Source organism: Nothobranchius furzeri, chromosome 1 (assembly GCF_043380555.1).
Source record: "Nothobranchius furzeri strain GRZ-AD chromosome 1, NfurGRZ-RIMD1, whole genome shotgun sequence".
Lineage (NCBI taxonomy): Eukaryota > Metazoa > Chordata > Actinopteri > Cyprinodontiformes > Nothobranchiidae > Nothobranchius > Nothobranchius furzeri.
The window spans coordinates 88,446,327-88,472,935 of NC_091741.1; the positions used below are offsets into that span (position 1 = coordinate 88,446,327).

Here is a 26,609-nt window from a genome sequence, read left to right on the forward strand (position 1 = left end):
GAAATGGTGCACCAGTGTGTCTCTCCCCCACAAAATTACAACTTACAAATCATTCATTCTTACTATAAGACGAAGAAACAATCTTTTATATAGCGCCTCAAGATAAAAATTGAGGCGCTTCACAAGACCAAAATTCTAAAGATTTAAATGATGAAAACATTATTGCAAAATATCGTAACAGTGAGAAAAGTAAAACTGATAGAAAAGAAAGAAATATAATGAAAGGGAAAGATAAAATGAACAACAACAAGGCAATCAGTGGATCCGGGAAACGAAGATTTTGTAGAAAGAGCCGGAATGGGAGACGGCAATGATAAAGCCAAAACCAGCCTGAACAGGTGAACTGCTTTTTAAAGGAGACAACTGAGTCCACTGATCTCAGGCTCAGTGCGAGAGAGTTCAGAGTCTGGGGGCCACAGCAGCACATGATCTTTCACCTTTGGTCTTTAGCCTGACGCTGCACAACCAGTAGGGTTTGGTCACTGGACCTCAGGGACCTGCTGGGGATGTAGGGACTGAGAAGATCACCAATGTATGATAGTGCTTGCCCATGTAAGGCCCTATAGACCAGAACCAGGATAGAGAGATGAAGAAACCACCCTTCATCACAATTTTTGACAGGTCTGTTGTTCTTTGACCTTTAGGACCTTTCCTCCAAACCACCTTACGTCAAACTTGACAGGTATATTATTTTATGACATTTTGTGATATGACCTTTAATAACCCCATATGTCAAGAAATGAATTGATGACTGTTATGTAATGACCCATGAAGTTATTGATTGTAGTCGCCAAGACCCCTCCTGTCAAGATGTGTATTGATGATCTGCTTTGATGTATTCAATCTGCACCACTTTACGTCAAGTTAGGATTGATAACTCTTTTGTGTTAGGATACCTCACACCACAGTTCCCACAGCCCCTCCCTTTCATACGTGAGACCATCCAACCCTGCACACACCTCTCTGCTTCACTTTCAGAAATGGTCTAAGTAAGGAATTTACGATGGCTCCCAATCATTTTACTTACCAAGCATCGACTTACCTTTGTTCTGTAAATGCATCCAATACATGGGAATCAGTGGTGGGGAGAGTTGTTGCCAAGCAACTAACTGCTCATTCTCTTTCTAAGCAGTGTCAGGAAGTATTAGGATGGACAAGCTCAGTTCACCAGATACAAGACATCAACCAACCACATTCCAACAATTGTCTCCTCAGCTCGCAATCATTTCACTTACCTAGACAAAGCATCAAGCAACTAACAGCTCATTCTCTTTCTAAGCAGTGTCAGGAACTATTTGTGTGGACAGGCTCAGGTCACCAGATTCAAGACATCAACCAAGCACATTCCATTTAGGTTGGCTTTGCATGTAATTGAAGGCATCAGTAGACAAAGCTCAGCCACCCCCATCAACCAATGATGGCTCCCACTTGTAAATGAAGGCAGCAAACAATCATCTGACAAAGCTCTACCAGAAAATGCTGGGGGTATCAGTTTACAATGAAACAGAGAAGTTCCCATTTTAACGCTAGTTGATCTTTCATAACCATTCAGCAAACAGATTTTACAGTGCCTCCCCTCACCACCCACTCCAGTCTGTCTCTTCATTCTTATTGTCTCTTCCTGCTGACCATCTTTGCTTTCATAAACAAGTGAGCCACCCCTGAAAGACTGACTCATACCCCACCCCATTCTTTCTGTCTCTTCATGGCTGGCTGGCAGGCTGGCTTTTCATCTCCCACTTATCCAGCTGTGTCTAGCCCATATCAAGGAAACAAGAGAAATGAGTTTTAATCTGAAAAAAAATAACCACAAGCTAGTCTGCTGAGAACTAGGTTTGAATTACGTTATGATGAGAACGACTTATCAATGCAACAGATTTGTCATAAACGCTTTAAGGAGCAAGTTACAGGGACACAGTCAATAATCCGTTATATGCTGGACGATCAAGGCACGTTTAGGGCTGTGGTAAAGCCACGTATGGGCTTTGAAGAAGTGCCGATGGAAATAGACTAATTAAGTCACATGCACGCGCGCGCACACACACACACGTCAAATGACTTAACAGAAACCTTGAATGCTAGCATCACGTACACACAGACAGACACTGACAATAGTAGTAGATTCCATTGTGATGTTTAATAAAGTGTTTTAAACATCACCCTCGACCAATCGCATTCAAGATTTTGTTTTAAAAAGACCGTATAACTGTAATGGGAAAAACCGTCTCGAATCTCATTCTCAGAAACACACCGTGATGTCAGGTAAGTGGAAGAATTTACTCAAACTCCACTTTCCAATGTTTTATCAATCTACTGACTTCACATTGATTTTAAAGATCCCACTGGTCATATGCAGCCAGAGCAAATAACCCTGGCTGCTACATGTTCTGCTGTATCTTCTCTTGTCAGGAGTCTGAGTCTGCACAACTCAGCATTTTAATCAGATGACTTCATCAGCTGAGCGCAGCTTCATTAGATAATAAAGATGAACAGTAGCATTCCTTTCCCCAAGGTTCCTCACAAGAGAACCGTTTTAGATAAATTTTTATTCCCAGAAGAAAGAAGATTTCATAATTAAAGTAATCGTTTTATAATTCAAAATAATCATTGAAGAAAGAAGATTTTATGATTAAAAATCATTACATATTGCCATGTATAATTAAGCAATGAAACGTCCATGAATCGGTATTCAATGATGGTTTAGTATGTTTACTAGATGAGGTCATCACCACCTGATCACACACCAGACAAGAAGTAAGGTTAAAATTACGAACACATGACACATAACTAACCTTGTCCCTAGACTCAGAGAGACTGCATCTCAGAGCGTGCGTTTCTGAGATTCTTGGTAAGTTTGGTAATAAATAACAGCGGGTATATAAACCAGCCATTCTGCTTTCTCGTCAGTCGTGAGAGCTAGCTGGAGACTGGCCATCTCTTAGCAGATCTCTAGCTCAGAAAGATTTTGACACGCTGTCAAAACCTTAAAGCTTTTTGCACAGGCGAAGCTAAACAACAAGATAGTTTTCCTGCAGAACAAAGCTGACTCAAACTCCTTCAGAGTTGATTTTAAGACTCTTGGCTATACCAGGGGTCGGCAACCCGCGGCTCTTCCATCCATCTGATGCGGCTCTCTATGCTTGTAAAATAATGAATGGATATTTAAATAAAATGCTTTATACTTTACTTAATTTATTTTATATCTGTATGTCAATTCTAAATGTAAAGATTGTCTGCGTAAACCTGAACAGTTCCAACCCGGTCTTACTGTGAGACTGGGTTGACGGGTCACGCTTGTGCGTAATCATATAGGCGCTTTCTGAGCTGAAGAGGATGTGAGATTCTGGGCTTCTCCTCAGACAGGCTCGTGGATGCGTCGCCACATTGGAGACAGGAACAAGCACTATTCAGCCAAAGTTTCATAATCAGGGAACATTTTCTAAGTGGCAAGTCAATCTGAGAGACAGGGTTGAGAAGTTGATCAGATCCTGCACGTCTTTTAACACATTGGTCAGGATTGACGTACTTTGTTTTCATTTAGTGTTTAACCCTTTAACGCCGAGGCGTCACCATGATCACCGGTGACGCCTCGGCGCATGTGATTTCAAATAACTCCTCGCTACTTAAGCTATAAAAATCTTAAAAAAAAAACATAAAGGAGCTACTGTGTGGTGCTTAAAGGGTTAATGAAATCAAGGCCGTTTCATATTCTATTCTCCTCTGTAATCAGGTAGTGATTGAGGTCGCTTTTCTAAGAGAGACCTGAATGAGAAATATTAACACAATCGGAGAAACTCCTCCAAATGTCTGACTAGCCTTGCTTTGGTTTTTGTGTCATGAAGACCTTGTTTCAGCTTCTTTTCAATATCAGGTGCCGACTCCATCATACTCATCCCAATCCTGAACTCTTTCTTTTAGCCGACCGTTCCCGCCCACAGCAAAATTCACACCGCCCGCCTCCGTAAGATTTGTGTTGGGTCCCGCGGGACCCAATCCCGATGCAGCCCTCTACCGCAGATATCTACTGAATTGAAAACGTAGTTTAACTGAACGTAACTGAACTGATCAGTATCAAACAAAACAGAAAAGTTATTGATGGAGTCAGAATATGGGGATGTGCTCTTTACCGAGGTACATTGGCTCAGCAGGAGAAACGTACTGAAGAGATTTTTTGAGTTGAGAGCAGAAGTGAAAGCCTTCATGGAGAAGGATGGAGTGGCTGTTCCTGTGCTAAGTGATCCCAAATGGCTCATGGACTTAGCTTTTCTTGTTGATATCACACGGGCTGAAATTACTGAACAAAAAGTTACAAGGTCTGGGGCAACTTGTCAATTTTGCCTATGACAGCGTGAGAGCATTCTCCACAGAACTTGTGCTATGGAAAGCCCAGCTCTCTCAGATAAACCTTTGCCATTTCCCAGCATGCAAGGCACTCGTGGATGCGGGCACACCATTCAGTGCCGAGAAGTATGTTGGTATCATTTTGAGGCTACATGAGGAATTTGATCACAGATTTGCAGACTTCAAGAATCACAGAGCCACTTTTCAAATTTTTGTTGATCCCTTCTCATTTGATGTGCAGGATGCTCCTCCTGTGCTTCAAATGGAGCTTATTGAGCTGCAGTGCAACTCTGAACTCAAAGCAAAGTTCAGGGAGGTGTAGTGATGGGTACCGAACTCGGTACTTTTTAAGGTACCGCCCGAATTCCATAGTACCGACTGAGCACCGATTCATGTCATTTCAAACAGTGCCTCGTTTCGGTACCGGTCCTTCATGTTCGTCACTTGCTGCGCACCAGTTGTAAACAGAGCAGCATGGTAGAAAGAGCGCACGCTAAAGCTTGTGTCCACTTCACTAAATGTGATGGGTAACTGGGTGATGATGAAACCAGTGACAACTAGGGCTGGGCGATATGGCCAAAAAATAAAATCTCCGATTTTATTTGCTTTAATTCGATTTCCGATTTTTTCCGATTAACAACCCCCCCCCCCCCCCCCCAGGAGCAATAGTGAATAACTGAAAACCCTCTTGGAATCAAAGTGCCAGGTGTGTTTTGAGTCATACTTTGTTGTATGACTGAAATGAGACAAACATTCCCATTAGAGTAACACCATTTTCTCAAACATTAACAATACATTCAAATACAGGTAAAACTAAACCAACCCAAACAGTGCGACAACTAACAGGGATAAATGCATCTTACTTTTCAATCCAAAAACAGAAAAAAAATTATCTGTCTTTAACTTGCATTTACGGTAAAAGATTTACTTTGCATATAATTTTAAATAAAAACATAAGTGCAAAACTTCTTTCTTGGGTAAAATACTAATGTAAACAAAAATTTACAGTACAAAAATTGCAAAATAAATAATACGTCAACTCCAACTGAAACTGATAAAGTGCCAACGTTGGTAAAAAAATATATAACTTTAACAAACGATTTGTGTCCCTGAATGTAGAAACAGGAGAAAAATCACATTTTGGTTGAGCTGCTGGACATGAGATCTGTGCTTAAGTTTTGGTCAATAACATTTATACATTTTTGGTAAGGAAAATCAGCCTGTCCACTGCCTCTGGCTTGAGGCAAGCTCGGCTGCATGTGACAACTCCCCCGCAACACTGAATAGCCTCTCAGATGGGGCACTTGTTGCAGGGATGCTGAGGTATTTCTTGGCCAGGTGACTGAGCCTTGAGAAGTTTGATTTGTTGCTCTTCCACCATTGCAGTGGATCAGTGTCAGGATCTACCTCTGGCAAGAGCAGATAAGTCGCAAGTTCAGTCTCTATTTTAGCCTCTTCCGACTGGTCAGGGCCAGGGGTTGGCACACTCTTCTTGAAGAAAGTTGCTAAGGTATTTTTCCTCTTGGGATTTGGCTGAGGCCTTGCCTCTTGGTCCACCTGCACAACTGGACCAGGCTGTGGTGTGCTTTTGTCAGTGGGGAAAGACAGAAGTTCACCGACAGCTCTTCTTTTGATTTGCTCCACCTTGTCTGGGTCGAAGTAGGATGTCCGGAATCTTGGATCCATCGGAGAGGCCATGTCCAGGAGTTCATCTTTGACAGGATCGCTGTATTTGTTAACAAGGTATCCCAGTATGTTGCTTTTGGTTGTTTTGGTAAGCTCTGTGTCGTTGTCCTCAGGCTGCAAAAGACTTGTTTTGAACAGATGGATAACAGGCTTGATGTATGAGACACTAACATACATTTCCCCTGATAAAGCATCTGTAAAATCTTGGAGTGCTTTAACCGCCTTGTTTACTGACTCCAAAACCTCGATGTCTTGCCAAGAGGGCACGAGATGGCGGCTTTTAACTTCAGACCCCAGGACACGGGCAATAGCCTTCTCCTGTTCCAGGAATCGCTCGATCATCTTTTGGCGGGAGCCCCACCTGGTTGGAGATTCTACTATAAGCTGATGAGAGGGGAGGCCCAGCTCTGACTGAGCTAAACCCAGCTCTTTTCTTCCAACTGTAGGAAAAAGCAGCAACTATCTTCTTGCAAACTCCAATGGCTCGGTCTATGCGGGGATCATTAACACCATTCTCTGTATGATAAAGAATGAAACACAAAGACATGCATCACTATTGGGGACTTGAATAAACAACTACATCCACCTAAAAATGATTTCTTCTGTATGTCTTCTTATGTATGAACACAGTAACTCCTGCAGTCGTTACACTGAATATATGTTGGGTGTATATTATTTTTACGTTTTAATCCATGGGCAGAACTTTGCAGCAGCACAGTGATAAAAAGCACAAATACTATTAACATACTTAGAAGAAAGAGTATTCAAAAGGACACATGATTAATATGAGCAGAATTCTGCCATTAGGAACTGAATTTGAATTACTCCGGGTTGAAATACAATTTTCAGTTTCAGAAGCAAATTTAAATGAGCTAAACTGAACCTGAGGGGAGGGGGGTGAAAGTGAGCGTTTGGAGGCTCAATTTGCAGTAGAATAAAATACACTTTCAAACCAAATTAATCCATTTTCATAATACAAAACTATTTCAATTTAATGACAATCATTTCCAAACTGAACTTTGAACTTTACCCTCTCAACAGGAAATCTTTGTTCAACTTTCCAGTGTCAAACTGGTAGCATTTATGTTTACCTGCCGCTCCTGCAGTGTCACACTCTAAAACCTCCGGGCGGAACACAAACAATATCATTGCAATTTCCATTGCTACAGTAGTGAAAGACGAGCGTCATCCAGCTTGGCTGTGGTTTGATGTGCTCTGTCGAAATGTAATATTTTATTTTACTTATTGTCAGACTTACCGATAGCTAGATTTTACTTCTTATCACATCACCTTATCACCCTTAGCCATCGTGCTTAGTGTAACATCTTGCCACTGGACTACAGTTGAAAATTAGCCTGCTGGCTAACACTGGCACATTTACAGAAATGTTTATTAATGTTAAATAAATAAATGAAATGAAAATCAGAAAATGTTTGATGATCTGAAACTTTATTATAAAAATATTAGATTTTTTCAAGGTCTCCCTTCTTCATACGATGACGATCAAATGTTTCCACTTGAGCAAACTCATTTGATTATTTTAGATGATCTGATGCAGCAGATGTCCGACCATCTAGAAGTGGTAAAATTATTCACTCAGTACAGATATCATCAGAATATGAGTGTTTTTTTACTCACACAAAATGTGAAAACTCACACATCAAGGGAAAAATAACAGATCAAACACTAATTATTTTATTTTGTTTAAAAATCCACAAGATAATTTGCAAATAAATGTTTTGACAAATCAAATCTACCCTACTCAAAAAAGACAATTTCTCGAGAGTTTCCCATGACGCAAGATAGGACCTAACGGTTATTTAATAGTGGATTTGAAACCGGAAACACTAGAACGTCCAAGGCTGCGCAGCGAAGCACTTCCGGGTCAAATGCCGGTGGTATATTTGCCTAAAATAGAACAATGTCGTCCAGGATAAAACGCAATGCCAGGATTCTCAAGGCTTTGTTTCGCATGAGTCCCTGGAAACGTCACGAGTTTTTAAAAGACTGCTCGCTTGGAAGACTTGGTCAGAAGCCGAGCACAGGCATTCTGAACCACCTGTATACAGTTCACGGAGGTTCTGCTCTGACACGAGAAAAGAGAGTTACAGTAGTCTAAGCATGAGGAGATGAAGGTTTGGATAACTGTCTCAAGTTCAGAGCGAGACAGAATGGGACTGAGCTTAGCAACGTTCCTGAGATGGAAGAAGGAAGAGCGAACAAGAGAACTGACGCGAGAATCCAGGGTGAGAGCTGGGTCAAAGGTCACACCAGGATTCCTGGCAGAAGGGTTGGTGTGAGAAGCAAGCTGACCAAGAGAGTCTCTGACTTTGGGAACCAGCTTGTCTGGGGCACAGATGAGGATCTCAGTCTTATCTTCATTCAGACTAAAGACTACTAGAGACCAATATAAATGTAGTGATTAAATGGGTCTTCTTCTGCAGCCTTCAGAGAGTACAGACGCTTTTTTCTCAGCTCCCTTATCGGCTTCCCCAAGGCTCTTGTCCTGTCTGCCTACAGAGCACTTCTCTGCATTTCTCCTGAAACCACTACTCTTTTTTGGAAATATGGACTTAATTAATTGGTCATTCAACGTGATTGACAAAATTTTCTCTACGATGAGAACGGAGAAGGGGGCTCCCACCTGTCCCGAGGGGACATTCGCATCGGGATATGCACTCGATTCTTGGGAGGTCTGGCGAATCGTGTGCCTCTCTCAGCTGTCCATCGAGGACGTGGAAGATTTGTGGATATTCGGCCTAATGATCACTGGATTTCTTCTGATTGGAGTGGGAGGATATCTGGTTTTCTGGAAATTTGGGAAGACGGGAGCGATTGGAGTGCGACCCGTACCCACGGAATGTGCCGCTCGTGCGGTGACCTCACAGACTGGGACGTTACTCGAGGTGAACCGTAAGCTGGACAATGTCCTTGCGGCGTTGTCCTGTGTTAGTGCGCATGATGGATTTGATCTCGGAGAGGGTCGCCGGACGATGCGGGGATGTGGAATGTAAAATTGGCTTCACTGGTGGACATGAATGACCACTTAGAGACTACAAGACGGAGAGGAAGACTATCTCTGTCTGCCCTAAACAAAGTCATGTTTATCCTTATCTGACGCCATAGCAGCCTCTCAAGGCTGCCTCAACACACCCCCACAAAAAGGAGGAATGCCGACAGATGCTGTGTCCCGACCTTCACCCTCTTCCTTCAGATTCTGCAGGAACTTCAATGTGCTCTCTGTTCCTTATCTCTCCCTCCCACCTGCTGGTCTGCAGCTGGTCGATGCGCCGCAGTGGCAGCTCCCACTGGAGGCTTCAGGATCCCGCCCACCCCCACCTCCCCATCGGACTCTGATGTTGTATACGTGCTGTCTGTGCTTCCATGTCGGGTGTTTTTTTTTGCATTAGAGTGCTACACCCTGCTGGTGTAACCCTGTTAATGCCTTCCCCCCCCCCCCCCCCCCCCCCCCCTGAACTTTCCTCATGTAACACCCTTTTCATCTAACTATTAAGGTAGCGCGACTCATGTTGCGAATGACCGCAGTCACCAATTCTTGTTATGTGTCTTACCCACGTATGTCTGATCTTTGAATTGTGTGTGCTGAAACTGAATTTCATTTCTCTGTATGTCCTGCACATGTGGAGAATATGACAATAAATGACTTTGACTTTTGACTTTGAAATCTGTGTTTTTGGCTGTTCATATTCAGAGAGTCTCTGGTAAACAAAGCCTATCAATATAGTTTATAATAGTGAAAGATGGAAAACTCTGGTGAGGTGAACACTGATCATATGGAAGAAATACAGTCTCAGAATATGAGCAAACAGTTCATCCTCAAAATTTTCTGTAGCAGAATTTCAGCTGCACAAATTAAGCATCAGAAATTCAAATACATTCAACAACTGAGGCGACCTCTTAGTGACCCAAGCCAAACCAATCGCCCCTTCATCGAGCAGACACCTCAGTGGTGTCATTTGATTGGCTAAAAGCCACTCGACTCAGTTGAGTGATGGTTACTTTGGCTTAGGTCACCAGGAGGTCATCACAGTTGCATTTGAATTTTTATGAATGAAATTTTTGCTTGTGTCTATTAAGTAAAAAAAACATCAAATTCATAATTTTACAGAATAAAAAATATCAACCAATGCCATAAATTCAATGTCTAAAAAAGTAATTCTGGCGAGACTGTATATTAATGTGCAGTCAGAGCCTTGGTGTGCATCAGGCAGGTGAAAACGCTCATACAGATCAGTGGGCTGCATCGGACACTCAGCCTGCTTCATATAATGCAACAGAGCTCAATATAACATCAATTGCTTATCTGTACTTTATCTGGCCTCTCACAGAAAATAAACCTCTCATCTCAGCTGAATCTCTATTCTTGTTTCTTACTTTACCCTTTTTTGTTCTCAGTGCTCTGCTTTAAAAAAATCACTTTAGATAAAAGTCAGACCCAAAGAAAAACAAGCCTGTAAATGATGAGGTGTTTGTTTTAGCGTAGTGGATTTTCTGACCTTAAACTCATCTCACCTAACGTGATAACCATCTCAGCAACCAGGCAGTAACAATAAAACTTTCTCCTTTCTCACATTTTTCTTCATCAAACTCAGCCTAAAGCATCAGATTTATTTATTTTTCCTGACGAACCATCTGGTAACTTTTGCACAAAAAGAGAAAAACATTTGGAAAACGGCAGGAACTTTCACAGCTCAGCAGGTGTCTAGATGAAGCATCTTTCTACAAGGGAAACAAACAAAACCAAGCAGAGCCACTCACTGATTTTGAGCCTCAGACCTGATATCAGCTGAGACATGCTGATTGGGCCAAAAATTAACGGAAAGTTGGATTTTCTATCTTTATTTCTCATAAAACACACAATAAATCAGCTGTTTCACAAAGGTTTTAAATTCTGAAATGATGGTGGAAATTAGCAAATAGCATCATTGTTAATTCATGAGAAACAGCCAACTTCCTAATTAGGTCAAAGTTGGGATGGGCGTTAAATGCCCAAAACACAAATAATATAAACAACAGCATAACTGAGCATGCCAGATTCAGACCTGCAGCATCTTAACTCACACTAATTCAGACTAACAGTAAAAGAGTGGTGGGAGTTGTAAATAATGATGATCAGGTATGTTTATTTATAAACATCAATCATGATTAAACTGTCTGACCCTCCTTAAAAGAGTAATTGCAGCTCAACAGCGGGAGGAGGTAGATGATGAGATGATCCAGAAAATTCAGATTAAATGAGTTTCAACAAAGCTGTCCTGTGAGAGGTAGACGTTAACGAAAAACATCTGTTCTCATTAGGATTTCCTTCGAATCACAAGTGTTATTAATAACTGGTAGTCTAAAAATAAAACTGGACAAGATGGAAAACACGATTCTAACAGAATCAAAAAGAGTTGAGTTGAAATTTTATATTTAAGCAATTTTTTTAGTGGTCAAACATCACAGAAACATACATCATACAGTTCTTCTCCTTCTCCTTCTATTATAATTTAATTATAGTTTTCAACACCTTATCCATCCATCACTGATCCCTTATCTGGGGCTGGACCATAAGGGCAACACTTTAAGCAAGGCCTCTAGACTTCCCGTCCAGCTCTTGTGAAAAGACTCCAAGTTGTTCCCAGGCCTCGTGCACAATCTCTTCAGTAAGTCTGGTCTTCTCCTGGCTCCCTCGTGCAAGAACCATCGAGGCCAGGTAGCCAAAACCACCTCAAATAGCCCTGTTTCCATGCGGAGGAGCAGCACTCTTCTGAATCACTGCAACCTGTTGCTCAGTTAGGTCAATGTGACCACATCATCTGCTTCATGCAGGGATGCAGCCTGAAGCCTCTCCAGCTGAGCAGAAATTCTGTCCACGAGAGTTATGAAATGAATCGGTGATAAAGGGCAACCCCAGTGGAGTCCAGCACTCACTGGAAATGAGATTGACTTATTCTTGTTCTTATTATTGTTCTTTTCAATGATTTTAGGACTGAGTGCTGAGAAGCCTTGAAGCTGAAACACACACACACACACACACACACACACACACACACACACACACACACACACACAAAACTGTTTCCTTTGTGTTCCCTGTTTTCTCTTGCTGGATGGAATAATTTGTCTTGGACTGATTGATTGCGCTGCTCCTTATTTCTCCTCAGGGTGAGGAAAAACACATCACAAGTCCGTGATTTCACAATGAGAAGATTATTTGTTTGTGATGATGCAGGGAAACACCTCATGTGGGCCACAAAAGCCTCCTCTGGAGGCTGGAGTGTCAGAGTTGATCTGTGGTGCAAAAACTACTATTATTTTGCCCCAAAGCAGGAAAAGTTCACTTAGGTGAAAAATAAGCTGCATATTGAAATTTCATTCTTTCTGTTTGTGATTTTTTATGCTTTCTTTTGTTTTGTTTTATGAGCAGTGGTCCAGTTAAGTGTTAGTGAGGAGGGTTTCGTGTGCCGATCCTGGGCATTCTTTTCCCTTCCAGCTGCTTTTATCAAGTTTTCTGTTATCAACTCCCTCCATTTATTTTCCTTTTATGTTTTTAAATTTAAAAATGGTTGTTAGACACCAGACAGGAAATGGGCTGTCGCTTTCTTCCGTTCAGCTTCAATCTGTAACAACCACATAAATAGCACAAAACTCTGTAAAAATGTACAAAACAAAAGTGCGGGACTAAGAAAGTAACGCATCTGTGATTTTTCTTTAGTAATTTCTCATTTCATTGTGTTTAAACTAACTTCAATTGTTTTGTTGTGTATTTGTTGTTTTTAGAGTCACAGCATTTTGTTTAATTCCAGAAAACAAATTGAATCTTAAATACAAATAGATTAGTTTGCTGAAACTGGAGAAAAAATGAAGGATTTACTGAAATCTGTCTGAATTTCATCAGAGTCCAAAAACTTTAAAGGTTATAAAATATGCTAATTTTATTCAAGTAATGAATATAAAATAATTCAATCTGATAAATTTATAGAATTCTTGTCCTGAGAGATAAAACATGTTTTATGCCTATCAAGGAAATTTAATGAAAGCAGAACTGACCCAAAGACACCCAGTACTGAGTTTCTGTTATCCTCACAGAACCAAAGAAGATGAAGTTTGGATGCAAATAGAAAATACTGCTGCTAAAAGTTAAAACGCATATTTTATTTGATGGTATTGGTGAGGCTAGCCATTTTAAAGGATTTTCAGATTATTGTACATTTTGTTTTGTTTTCTTTTTGTTCGTAAAGTGATCGTTATGTTCAGATCTTTTGAAGAGGGTTCCTGTAAAATGTCTATGTTCAGTGGTAGCTGTCTGGACAGAAACCGATTGCAATGACAAGCTAAATGCTAGCTAACCATCTCAGATTTCAAGGTTTCACAGCAGCTGATGAGATTAATCATTCTAAAACCTTTATTGCAGCATCCATTTCACATCATGTTTATTTACAGAAAATCTTCTGCTCATTCACCAGATCAAATAGAAGCAGCTGCTAGCTGTAGCACTTCCAGTCTCTGCAAGCTGGGGTTGTTCAAAACGCTATCTTAAATAGGTAACAACCAGATCAGAGTCTGTTTTTTCACTTTAACCTTTTTAGTTATCTGCATGTTGGGTACCTGTGTTCCCACCATTGACATATAAATATTGGGCAATGGGTTTCCATAGCCTCCAATAATACGTTTTTGTGCTAAAATGGGAGGTGGCCACCACCGCCATTTTGACCGTGTCACAGGTTCCGTCAAGCCCAGACAATTCTACAAAAGGGAAGAGAGGTGGAGCTGAGGGCGTGGCTGTAAGGCTGGGATCAACTGATGACACCCGGTCGAACTAGCTACAAGCACACCTGAAGCTAACCCAAAGCTAATGCGGAGGTGGGAGCTAAGCTAACAGAGGTAGCAACCAGGGGCGTGTCCAGGGGGTGGCCTGGGGTGGCACATGCCGCCCTTGGAATCTTATTGGCCACCCCAGGTGCCACCACACTAATTTACCTTTAAATAGGCTTTTCATTGTTCACAAAAGGCTTGGGGGTAAAACAAAAAAGCACAACCATTGGTGCCACCCATGCACAAAATTGTGCCTCACCTGGGCCACCCCATTTTAAAAGATCTGGACATGCCGCTGGTAGCAACCTAGCTACAACCAGAGTTAACTGTGCACAACACCAGAGCTTCTGAGTCAGAGATACGCCGGGCTGACCGCTGGGTAAAACCGGGTGGAACACAGAGGTCATCGAGACCTCCACAGAGGTCTCCGAGACCTCCACAAGCCGGCAGCCGCACAGCAGGCAAGTGCCGCTGCGATCTAAGATGCGCAGAGCTGCCGCTGGGGAGAACCGGGTGGAAAGGTTTCCATCCCAGAGCTCCACAAGCCGGCAGCCCGCACAGCACACAGACGCCGCAATCAGACAGAGATGCGCCGGGCTGCGGGGAGGGGAGAACGGGTGGAAAACATCGGTCTCCCGAGAGCTCCACAAGCCGATAGTCGGAACCCAGCTCCACCAACATGTTATATTTCAACCCATTTTCTAAAGTGCAGCATTGTGTTAAATGCACTGGGTTTTACCCTATTGCATTTAAATTTCATGGTTAAACAGTACATGTTAAAATCTAAGCTCAGCTCGGCAGTGACCTAAAATACATAAATATAATTTTACTTACCGAAAAATATGAAGTGGAGACTCCTTGGACGCTCTATTAGTGCAATTAATGCCACAGCAAGTCATTTTGTCCAACAATTGCACAAATAATATCCAAACAAGTATACACAAACACAGAGACTCAAAATCCCGGAGCAGTTTCCAGGCCAGACCGAGGCTCTACTGAGGCCTTTCCACGGAGCTAGCTCTGTGGTCACGTGGGTCTGATGCTCATTAATTATGCAGAATTTTAGGCTTTCAATACACTTAAACAGAAGAGTGAGAAAAATATTCACCCCCTCAGAGTTGTCATGAGTGTAAACTAGATAATTTAAACCAAAAACATGTTTTGGTACCAGGCTGTAAACATGTTTATTTCTGCTGTGAAATTGGTATTTTTAACATGGGAGTCAATGAGGATTTGCTTGCTTCTGACACCAGCCCCCAGCGGATGAGGGTGGAACTGCAATTTTTGGTACTTCCGGGTTGGAGTCAATTTTTGAGCCGCATTGTGGGGGCTTGGTTCCCACGTTATTTCTTGTGTTTTTAATCCTGTGGTGTACAGCAGTGTAGGAAAGAAGGAAGATATAAGCTTTTTGTCTCTTTTCTTTATGTTGTTCACGTATTTAGCAGACGCTTTTGTCCAAAGCGACTTACAAGTGATAGCCGGCATGTTGCCCTTGAGACTAACAACAACAACAACTTGACATCAATCATGGAGAGGAGGGAACAAGGAGAGGACAGTAGAGAGGAGGGACGGGTGCAGGGAGGGAGCTAGATTAGAAGATGCTCTCTGAAGAGCAGGGTCTTCAGGAGTTTCTTGAAAATTGAAAAGGAAGCCGCAGTTCTGGTAGTGCTTGGAAGGTCATTCCACATTTGTGGAACGATGCATGAGAAGAGTCTGGATTGTCCTGAGCGTGGTGTAGGCACTGCTAGCCCACGATCCCGTGATGACCGGAGCGGCCGGGCCGAGACGTAAGCCTTTGGAAGAGGATTCAGGTAGATGGGAGCCGTACCATCTCGGACTTTATATGCCAGTTTTAGCTATTTGAATTTGATGCGTGCTGCTAGCGGTAACCAGTGGAGCTCAATGGACAGAGGGGTGACGTGTGCTCTTTTTGGCTGATTGAAGACCAGACGCGCCGCTGCGTTCTGGACCATTTGAAGAGGTCTCACAGTACAGGCTGGAAGACCAGTTAGAAGGGCATTGCAGTAATCGAGGCGGGGGATGACAGTACATTGCACCAGGAGCTGGGTGGCATGTGGTGTTAGGTATGGTCTGATCTTTCGTATGTTATACAGCCCAAAGCAGCATGAACAAGCAACAGAGGTAACATGATCTTTAAAGGTCAGGTGTTCATCAATCACAACACCCAGATTTCAAACTGCCTTTGAAGGAGCCAGAGATGGAAAGTCATTTTGGATTGAGATATTGTGCTTTATGGATGGTTTTGCTGGGATGACAAGTAGTTCAGTTTTAGAGAGGTTGAGTTGGAGATGGTGGGATTTCATCCATTTTGATATGTCAGAGAGACAGTTTGATATTCGTGCAGAGACAGTTTGGTTGTCTGGTGGAAATGACAGATAGAGCTGGGTTTCGTCTGCATAGCTGAAAACTCAGATAATGTGCAGAGAGAAGCCATTAACAAAAAGAAGTCTAGATAATGCGACTTTTCTTATTAAGGAATCATTATTTTTTATTGATCAAATAATTATTTAAACTCTAAAGGCCATATAGATCTTAAATAAATAAATCTTAAATAAGCAGCGCAAAGGACAAACAATGTTTCAGTTGTTTTTACTGGCTACTTTTGTCTGTTTTCTACATCTTTGTCAGGATCACATTAATAAATATACCAGGCTGCCTGACAAACAGCTACATGAACAACAATCACAATGCTAAATTTATCATAAATGATAAAATAGCTAAGCTTGTAAAATATTGAGCCTGAATCTGTGTCTAATGTTTATTGAAAATTATTTAAGGATTTATGATTCAAAATAGACTTATTTTATCCTGCTGAATTCCACTGCTTTCCCTTTCCTCACGAGTGACATGGAGCCTTTTTTATTTTGTCCCAGATGTGATCCACACCGTGGGGCCGATTGCTCAGGGAGGAGTGGGAGAGCAGCAGAGGAGAGCACTGAAGTCATGCTACAAAAACAGCCTGGAAGCAGCCACTAGCAACGCCGCTCGTTCTGTGGTGAGTGCAGACGGATGAGACCAGTCTGAGGGGATGACGAAGTCTGATGATGACCAGAGAAGGAGAGGAGACAGAGACATAAATATTTGATACATCTGTTCAAACAGAAGAGAAGCAGTTAAAACTGTGACTCACAGAGAAAAATAATCAAAGAAGGAAAAGCGGTGCTCTGCAGGTGTTGCTGTGTGACGAGAGTCCACAGCTGCAAAAAAATAAACCTGAGCTAAAGGGAAAAAGATTGATCACATGTGTACCTTTCAAAGAAAACTACATCCATGCTGAGATCGATGAAGGAAATGGGGAAAAAGGTGGGAGTGTTGAACTGTGGGAAGGTTTTATAAAACACACCAGGATGGAGGTTTGATGGAGAACAAAGTCAGAGAGAAACACTGAAATAAGGTCAGAGCTGACACCGAAGCAAACAGGTTGACTCAGGACCTGTCAAAGGGACTGCAGTACATTTGTTGTGTTAGGACTAAAATTTAACACAGTTCTTCAGCGGCAGCTATGTGTTTTTCTTCAAATTCACCCAGCAGAGCAGCCAGTTTAGTGTATCCTTCAATGTCCTGTGTTTATTTATGGTGTTTAGGGACTGGTGAGTCACATCTGCCATCACTGGGTGTTAAAGCTCAGCAGGCAGGTTAAATGAACTGAGCAGGACACAGAGCGAGTGTCCGGGCATCTGCCAGCACCGCCATACTCAACAGCAGGTTGAAAATCTGCCAGATTTAAAGTTCTCTGGCAGCTTGACTCACAGCAGAACCTGTTGGTTTTCAGGATTCTGCTAAACACGGGTTGCATTGGCTTAAAGTACTTTTTCAGTGATACGTTTTTAATCAGAAAGGGCGAATCTGATCTAGGAAAGGGTTGGAAAGGAAAACGTTCAGAGACCGGAACAAAATTTGGTTCTCTTCAAAGTCATCATCTGCTGTCGGTAGCAGGACATTCCTCTGCCAAAGTCTCAGCACTTTAGTTTGCAAAGAATGAGAAGTTCAGTAAGATTGAATTGATGGTCACAAAAATATAGAAAAAAGAAAAGAAGACAAAAAATGAGGGTGAAAATAATTCTAAAGAGAACGTTTAAGAAGTGTTTCATTGTGGCTTTAAAGGTCTCATTCACTTTTATTTTGGTGGTGTCCGGTATGACTGAATGCCTCGTGAACCGTTTTCTGAGGAGAAAAGGCTCTTGCACACCTGTTTCAGGGGGTAGGAGTCAGAAGAGTGGGAGCCAGAGAATGGCAGGATGTGGAGTCTTATTAATATTCACTCTCATTGGCTAACAGCAAAGTGACTCTTCCACTGCCTTGTTCACTCTTCTTTCTTAGGTAAAAAATGCAGTCTTGATGCTTTATGTCCACAAATAACACAAGCCTGGACATGTTTCGCCATGTTGTGGAGTTGCTAATGCTAACGGTTAGCTTTTACTTGCTGAGACGCACTGCTTCCTCTCACAAGCCAAGATGCGCAAAGCCACGAGTCCTACCTTTCCCTGTGACATAAGAGAGACTGGCCTTTTCTGACCCGACCGTCTTCCTGTCTATTTCCTTTCTGCAGCTCATGCAGGTAATAGGGGTTTCAGCATGCAGCATGGCCTGTGTTTATAAAGCGCCTTCTAGGTTCTACAACCCCCTCAAAGGTGCTTCACAGCACAAAGAGTCATTCACCCACGCACACACATACAGTGGGGCAAAAAAGTATTTAGTCAGCCACCGATTGTGCAAGTTCTCCCACTTAAAATGATGACAGAGGTCAGTAATTTTCATCATAGGTACACTTCAACTGTGAGAGACAGAATGTGAAAAAAAATCCATGAATTCTCATGGCAGGATTTTTAAAGAATTTATTTGTAAATCAGGGTGGAAAATAAGTATTTGGTCAATAACAAAAATTCAACTCAATACTTTGTAACATAACCTTTGTTGGCAATAACAGAGGTCAAACGATTACTATAGGTCTTTACCAGGTTTGCACACACAGTAGCTGGTATTTTGGCCCATTCCTCCATGCAGATCCTCTCGAGAGCAGTGATGTTTTGGGGCTGTCGCCGAGCAACATGGACTTTCAACTCCCTCCACAGATTTTCTTTGGGGTTGAGGTCTGGAGACTGGCTAGGCCACTCCAGTACTTTCAAATGCTTCTTACAGAGCCACTCCTTTGTTGCCCGGGCGGTGTGTTTGGGATCATTGTCATGTTGGAAGACCCAGCCACGTTTCATCTTCAAAGCTCTCACTGATGGAAGAAGGTTTTGGCTCAGAATCTCACGATACATGGCCCCATTCATTCTGTCCTTAACACGGATTAGTCGTCCTGTCCCCTTAGCAGAAATACAGCCCCAAAGCATGATGTTCCCACCCCCATGCTTCACAGTAGGTATGGTGTTCTTGGGATGCAACTCAGTATTCTTCTTCCTCCAAACACAACGAGTTGAGTTTATACCAAAAAGTTCTACTTTGGTTTCATCTGACCACATGACATTCTCCCAATCCTCTGCTGTATCATCCATGTGCTCTCTTGCAAACTTCAGACGGGCCTGGACATGCACTGGCTTCAGCAGCGGAACACGTCTGGCACTGCAGGATTTGATTCCCTGCCGTTGTAGTGTGTTACTGATGGTGACCTTTGTTACTGTGGTCCCAGCTCTCTGCAGGTCATTCACCAGGTCCCCCCGTGTGGTTCTGGGATTCTTGCTCACCGTTCTCATGATCATTTTGACCCCACGGGATGAGATCTTACGTGGAGCCCCAGATCGAGGGAGATTATCAGTGGTCTTGTATGCCTTCCATTTTCTGATAATTGCTCCCACAGTTGATTTTTTCACACCAAGCTGCTTGCCTATTGTAGATTCACTCTTCCCAGTCTGGTACAGGTCTACAATTCTTTTCCTGGTGTCCTTCGAAAGCTCTTTGGTCTTGGCCATAGTGGAGTTTGGAGTCTGACTGTTTGAGGCTGTGGACATTTGTCTTTTATACAGATAATGAGTTCAAACAGGTGCCATTAATACAGGTAACGAGTGGAGGACAGAAAAGCTTCTTAAAGAAGACGTTACAGGTCTGTGAGAGCCAGAGATTTTCCTTGTTTGAAGTGACCAAATACTTATTTTCCACCCTGATTTACAAATAAATTCTTTAAAAATCCTGCCATGTGAATTCATGGATTTTTTTTTTCTCATTCTGTCTCTCACAGTTGAAGTGTACCTATGATGTAAATTACTGACCTCTGTCATCATTTTAAGTGGGAGAACTTGCACAATCGGTGGCTGACTAAATACTTTTTTGCCCCACTGTACATTCACACACTGATGGTCATGAGGTACAATGTAGCCACAGCTGCCCTGGGGTGCACTGACAGAGACGAGGCAGGTGAACACCAATGGTCCCTCTGACCACCACCAGTAGACAAGGTGGTTAAGGGAACAACAACCACAACAGACTGAGCGGGACACAAACCTGCAACCCTCCAGTTATAGGGCGGCACTTAACCCTTTTGCCACCTCTGCCCTAGTACACAGTCTCTCAGTGAACGAGACCTGCATTAAATGATGTAGCAGTGGTTTTTATGATAGCAGTATGCTGGGGTGCATGGAGTTTTGTTACCCCTTCAGGTGTGTTGGCGTAATCTGTTACCTGTCTGAGTAATGCTAGCTCTGGGCCCAGGTGTGTGATGTCTATAGATCATCACCACTCCGTGATGATTTTCTCCACAACTCTGTTAACCGTTGTTTTCATTAGAAAAGCAAAGTTCCCGCTTGTGGGACGAATACAGGTTTATATTGCCGTATTTAGTCGTGTCGTGTTGTCTCATCTCCTGTTGTCTCGTCTTGTCGACATCTCTTCCCTACTAATATTTAAAGCTGTAGCATGTTTTACCTCATTTTACTTAGCAAGTTTCAAACGGCATGTGCTGTTTTCAGTCATCTGATAGAATCAATGCACTGCTGAGGTTCATGTTTGTAACCGAGTCGAGTCGATCAAACACATTTCTTTACTTGTTGCTCTCCAACACTCGTGCTGGGGAATCTTATTTGAATACTAATGTGAGCCATTTGTTTCCTGCTGTTGCTCCTTTAGAATAAAACACGAAGAGAGATTTTTAAAACACTTTAATGCTGCTCCTGCTGTTTTAACTGGTTGCAAAAATGCATCTTTTAAAACCGGCTGGATTATCAGTAGTTGAGGTTCAGCTGATGCCATGAAGCCAGAAAATGTTGTTTTTTAGAGAAAAATAGAAACATGGCTGTAAAAATGTTGTCAAACCTGAAAACCCCATTTGATAGGGGTTATTTAGGCATATAAAGCCTCACATTTGTTTTTGGTTCATTGGAACCAATAAGCCTTTCTAAACAGATATATTTTTATGAATAAATATGAGATTTCTATTTACACATTGAAAGAAGATGACTGTGAATCATTGCATTATGTCACAAAATAGAGATTTGACAGCTGTGCAGTGAAATGAAAGGATTCAGAGTGGTGAAGCTGTGGTTCATGGTCTCCGTCCTGCATTTGTAGAAAATAGATGTGAAGTCCTTTGAACAACAGCTGTCTTTAGAGGCATTCAGCTGCCAGACCGAAAGTTTCTTTATCTGTGAGAAACCGGTAAATGCAAAGCTGAAGAAGAATGGGCATTCCTCCAACAACTCTGTTCACCTGGTTTGTTTGGGAAAGTTTCACATTGTGATGATAAAAACCATCATTTGCAGTTTCACACCTTTAATCAGTCTACAGTTTGTAAACAGTGAGACCAGCTGGCATCTATCGAGTTGTCATCACACTGGAACAAACTGGTTTGTGTCACTCACAGCTAAACGAACATTTGATTTATCAGGCTGATAAAACCCAAGGGTTAAGATTTCACTGAGTTTTGTTAAAACCTGGATATCAATGCCTTAAATCAGCTTACCACCTAGAGCGTTCAAATGAAAACAAACATCACCTGATGCTGAATCACAATCAAGGAATTACTTTGGAACGAGAGCTGTGTGGTTGCATTGGCATGAAAAACAAAGAGAAAACTTGGCTAAATAAATGTTTTTGTACATAATTTAGAGTGAAAGGCCCTTAAACCTAGCCTGGCAAGTCATCCTATTTATGTAAATATATGGCCCTTACACACTAGCATCGGCATCACTCCGCCTGGACCGTGTTGGGTGTGTTCTCATTTAGGTAGCCTTGGATTTTCCCACTCGCAACCCAACCAGATGTCTTTTCAGCCCTCTTCCCGTGGCGGTCTGCAGCCGAACCGGGGTGACACACCCACTGCTTGGTGATTGGCCAGCTCAAAATCACGTGCACCATTAGAGGGAGCCTCCGACCGGTGGATATGATCAACCTGTGGGGGCTTCCTGCATTCACAATTCAGTATCATTCTGGATGCTGGGGAGTTGACGAGCCTCTGACTGAAGCCGTTTTGATCTGTCTCTTGCTGCTGTAAGGAGGCACACACACACACACACACACACAAATGCAATCTTGTATTTCTATCCATATTAGGACTTTGTATTGACTTTAGTAACTGCATTTATTCCAACCCCTTACCCTTACCCTACCATAACCAGTGTATTCCTGAACCAAACTGTAACAAAAACTCATTTCACATTTGACCTCTAAACCTCACTCCTAAGCCTAAAATGGGGTCTGCCATATTAGGACCGGGTTTAGGTCCTAACAAGGCCCATCGGTCTTTAGAAGATTAGTGAATATAACGGTTTTTGTTCTAAGTACAATAGTTGTACACACACACACACACACACACACACACAGTGCTGCTAGACACAGCAAAGCAAGATGCAAAATCTGCGTCAGAGATTCTCCAACAGCAATACAGCTCAGGCCGGTGTAGTTTATTAATGGAGACACCGCAGACTTCTCCGCTCTCTTTTGCCCCACCCACGTGTTTGGAGATGTGCTCATGACATCACAAGCCACAGAAGATGGCACCGCCCATGTGCACAGTCATGTCGACATTCCCAAGGCAGTGTGGAATGAACGCGGCCAGGCTGGGGCGGGCGGAGTGGAGCGGAGCCAATGCTAGTGGGTAAGTGGCAGTATAGTCTGAGCTTGACCCATAGACAGAGCTCAGTAGTGCAGCATTATCTACTGTTGTCTTTCAAACTGTCTCTGCACACATTTGGACAGCGCTAGGACCGATCAGAGAAACAAACATCGTTGCTGTTGTGTCCACAACATCTAGGATAACAGGGAGTTACATGGATGTATGGTGATGATGAAAATGAGTTTCATGTATTTTAGGATCACTCTCTTTCATCAAATTTTATAAAGTGAAATAGACAATAAACACACAGCTGGGACTAAACAGTAAGGTCATCATAAAGAAAGACAGAAAAACACAGAAGGCTGTGGCCATAAAAGTGAGGGATGCATAGCAACAGAAAGTGTGTTAGTCCACCATACACCATTGAAGAAGTAAAAGAAGTCTAAAAAAGCCATGCTGCCGTCATAAAAAATACATAAAAAAGACCATGATAGTGTCATGACTCCCAGTCTTACACCCTCCTCTGCCTCCTCAATCAAGCCCTCAGCCACTTAATTACCATCACCTACACTCTGTCATCAGCTCATCTCACTCACCTGCTCCCCCTGCTATATATTCACCAGCCAGCCACCAGTTCCCTGCCAGATTATTGAACGCTCTTTGTCAGTAGATTTTCCAGCCTTGCACCTTGCCTGATCACAGTCTCCGGACCTCGTTTTTACGCCTGACCCCTGCCTAGGACTCTGCCTGCCATCTCGACCCTCGCCTGTCTTTGACCCCTTCTCTAGCCTGCTCCATTTACCTGCTTCGCCTCGTTCTGGTTTTTGATCCACGCCTCCTCTCCGACTCTGTCTCCAGCCTCGCCCTCTTCTGGTAACGCCACATCCTTTTAAGTATTTTTAAAGGAACTTTACTGTGTTTGGGGTCATCACGGGTCTTCCAAGTTCTGATCGTGACAGATAGTGCTAAGCTTGCCCATCATAGCTCTACATACATAGAGCGCAGAGCCAACGGTAGACCTGCTGAGGCTACAATGGAGCGTGGCTAGACCGACCTGCTGTTTGTCTAGATTCCTAGTATCCTTAACCATCACTGTCCAGTAACGGTTGGTCCTAACCATGACTCACTTCTGATACTCTTTAATGGGCTCATTTCCTGTTGGAATCACACTGATTTGGTTCTCATCACACATTTATGAACAGTTGTATGGAAACCCAGCTGCATGCATAGCAAACAGAAATAACGAGTGTTGTGCAACTCTCCTTGTTGTCTAGTTGTTTCTCAATTTCTTCTGCGATTTCTGCTCATTTTAGTCATCATTTACTGTCCAACACCTGCTAAACTTTTTCACATTTTCATCAAATTCTGGTTCCTGGAAACTAAATTTAACTCAATATGTAGTGCTGTTTTCATGATCAAATCAGCACAAAGGTGTTTATGTGAATAAAACAACAATATATCCGGATTAAAAAGACAACCTTCATACATCAATAATACTCTACCAGTTCATCACTTTCACCCCAACCCTCACTCCTTCACTGCACAAACACAGCTTAATCACGTGTATCTCTATATTTATCTGAATATAAATAACTGGAATGACGCAACAGTGAAAAAACAATATTTTGGAAATGGCAAAGGTTTCAGACCAGCTCCTGTTGTAATCTGCAGCTTTTTTTTTTATAAGAAACGACATTTTGAACTAGTTGAAAATGAGATGCAAGGTTCATGAGAAATGTGTGATCCCTCACAAAAATGTTGGAAAATCATAGGCCTCTCAGTTTACCAGCCTGGTGAGATTCTGCCTCAAGGTTTTAGCAATTTTGCTCAATATATATATATATATATATATATATATATATATATATATATAGATAGATAGATAGATAGATAGAATTTTATTTTTTATTTATTTCTTTAATTTTTTTAGAATCTATTTCAAATAGATTCTGCCTGGTATTATTTGGAAACCGTTTGGCAAAAACATTTTGAATCTACAGGAAAAAAGAGCAACAATATTTATTTCTGGTGATTTTATTGAGGCATGTTTGGCTTAGATTAATACTGTAGTGAGAGTCACTGAACAGGAGAAGATGCTCTCAACACATAAACCCATCAGGTTTGGAGTGCAGCAGAGACGCTGTGAGATTGTCCCAGGAATCAATGACCAGGTACCGGGTTTAGATAAGAGCAAGTAAGTTGTCTTTACCAAAGAGAGTTTTAGGAACTCAACATTGTATTGTGTGTCCTCGTAGTGGAGTGAAACAAAAATATGTGTTTGATGAAAGTGAATTACAGCAGACTGTAACCAATCTGTCTGTCCTCTTTTCTCTGCAGGCTTTCCCTTGCATCTCCACAGGAATCTACGGTCAGTGTTTGTGTTTCTCTTTCCTCTCCTGTGTGTGTGTGTGTGTGTGTGTGTGTGTGTGTGTGTGTGTGTGTGTGTGTGTGTGTGTGTGTGTGTGTGTGTGTGTGTGTGTGTGTGTGTTTTAATACTCTCTTCACCGGTCATGTTCTCCCATCACGCACTTGTTTCCAGTATCTGCTTTTTTTAACCGGAGTGTCGACCCTCCCGTCGCATTATCTCCTCCGACCCGCAGGAGGTTTACGGATTAACGCCTTGGATTATGAGCGGCAGATTAAGATAGATTAGTTTGGAGATTGTGTCAGATTGACTGTAATCCCCTTCACGCTGGCAGAAAAGAGAGTTAAGGATAGTGCTTAAACACACCCCAGGGTGGCTCTAGTGTGAGGTCTGGCTGACACCACTCTGCTGCTGCTGCTACAATAATAAGATAAAAACAGGCCAGAATCCTGATAAGATTTTTTTCATATAGTTTTCCCTGTTGCACCTGTTTCCCATCATCACTGTCTTTCTTTGTTAGTTTTCTAGGTCAGGATATTTGCAGTGTAATAAAAGGATACGTAATTTTAGAAAATAAAAGCAGTTTTCCTGTCTTCAGGAAGACACAAACAAATAAACAGTGAGGAAGAAGATGAGTCTGAACTCTACACAAAAGATGTCAAGAAAATGTCTCCACTGTTTGGATCTTTCATCACAAAAAAGTTTTTTCTTTGTTTGCCGTCTCTCCAAATAAGGACTCTGCAGCACTGACTCGTACACGGTCCATGCAGTTTCCCTTCATAAGAGCAGGGTTTACCCTAATCAGATCCTCAGGAGTGCGTTAGGTCATGGCAGAGGTCATATCTCCAAAATCTAAGTTAATCGCTGCTCATTCGTGGTATAAGGAACTTAGCTTGCAGAGACGGTTGTGGTGAATTTGCACAATAAATGATGCAGAACTGATTTGTGATTTGTAATCCTGCACAGGCTGCTCTGCTTAACTCATCCATCAGATAAATATTTATTTATTCATCTGAAATTATCTTTTATCAGGTGTTAATTTCGATCTAAGCAAACTGACCACTTTAATGTTGTGAAAATTACACTAAGTTGACTTAAATGAAATTAAAATATTAATCAAATATCTGAGGGGTTGAACAATAACAGGGATTTTCCATAACTTCTTTGGCTAATATAAAAAAATTAAAAGTAAAATTTCTGACTCTAAATCAGCCAGAAAACATAGTCATTGATAAAATACACTCCCCGACACGCAATCACTGTGGCATTGTGGATAACCTTCTGCAATGTCACAAGACTTAATTCCATTCAATGCTGCATTAATGTGTTACAAGATCTTGTATTGATGAAGATGGAGTTGGAACGCCTCACAAAGCCTTCTCCAGAACATCC

At 42.1% G+C, this 26,609-nt stretch overlaps 1 protein-coding gene across 1 annotated transcript in view; it reads left to right on the forward strand.

Moving 5' to 3' along the window:
• macrod1 (mono-ADP ribosylhydrolase 1) overlaps positions 1-26,609 on the forward strand; it is a 273,972-nt gene that overhangs the window by 227,770 nt on the left and 19,593 nt on the right. The window contains exons 7-8 of the mRNA XM_054739144.2: positions 16,740-16,861; positions 25,190-25,220. Of these exons, the coding sequence (XP_054595119.2) occupies positions 16,740-16,861; positions 25,190-25,220 (153 nt within the window). The remainder of the gene's footprint in view (positions 1-16,739; positions 16,862-25,189; positions 25,221-26,609) is intronic.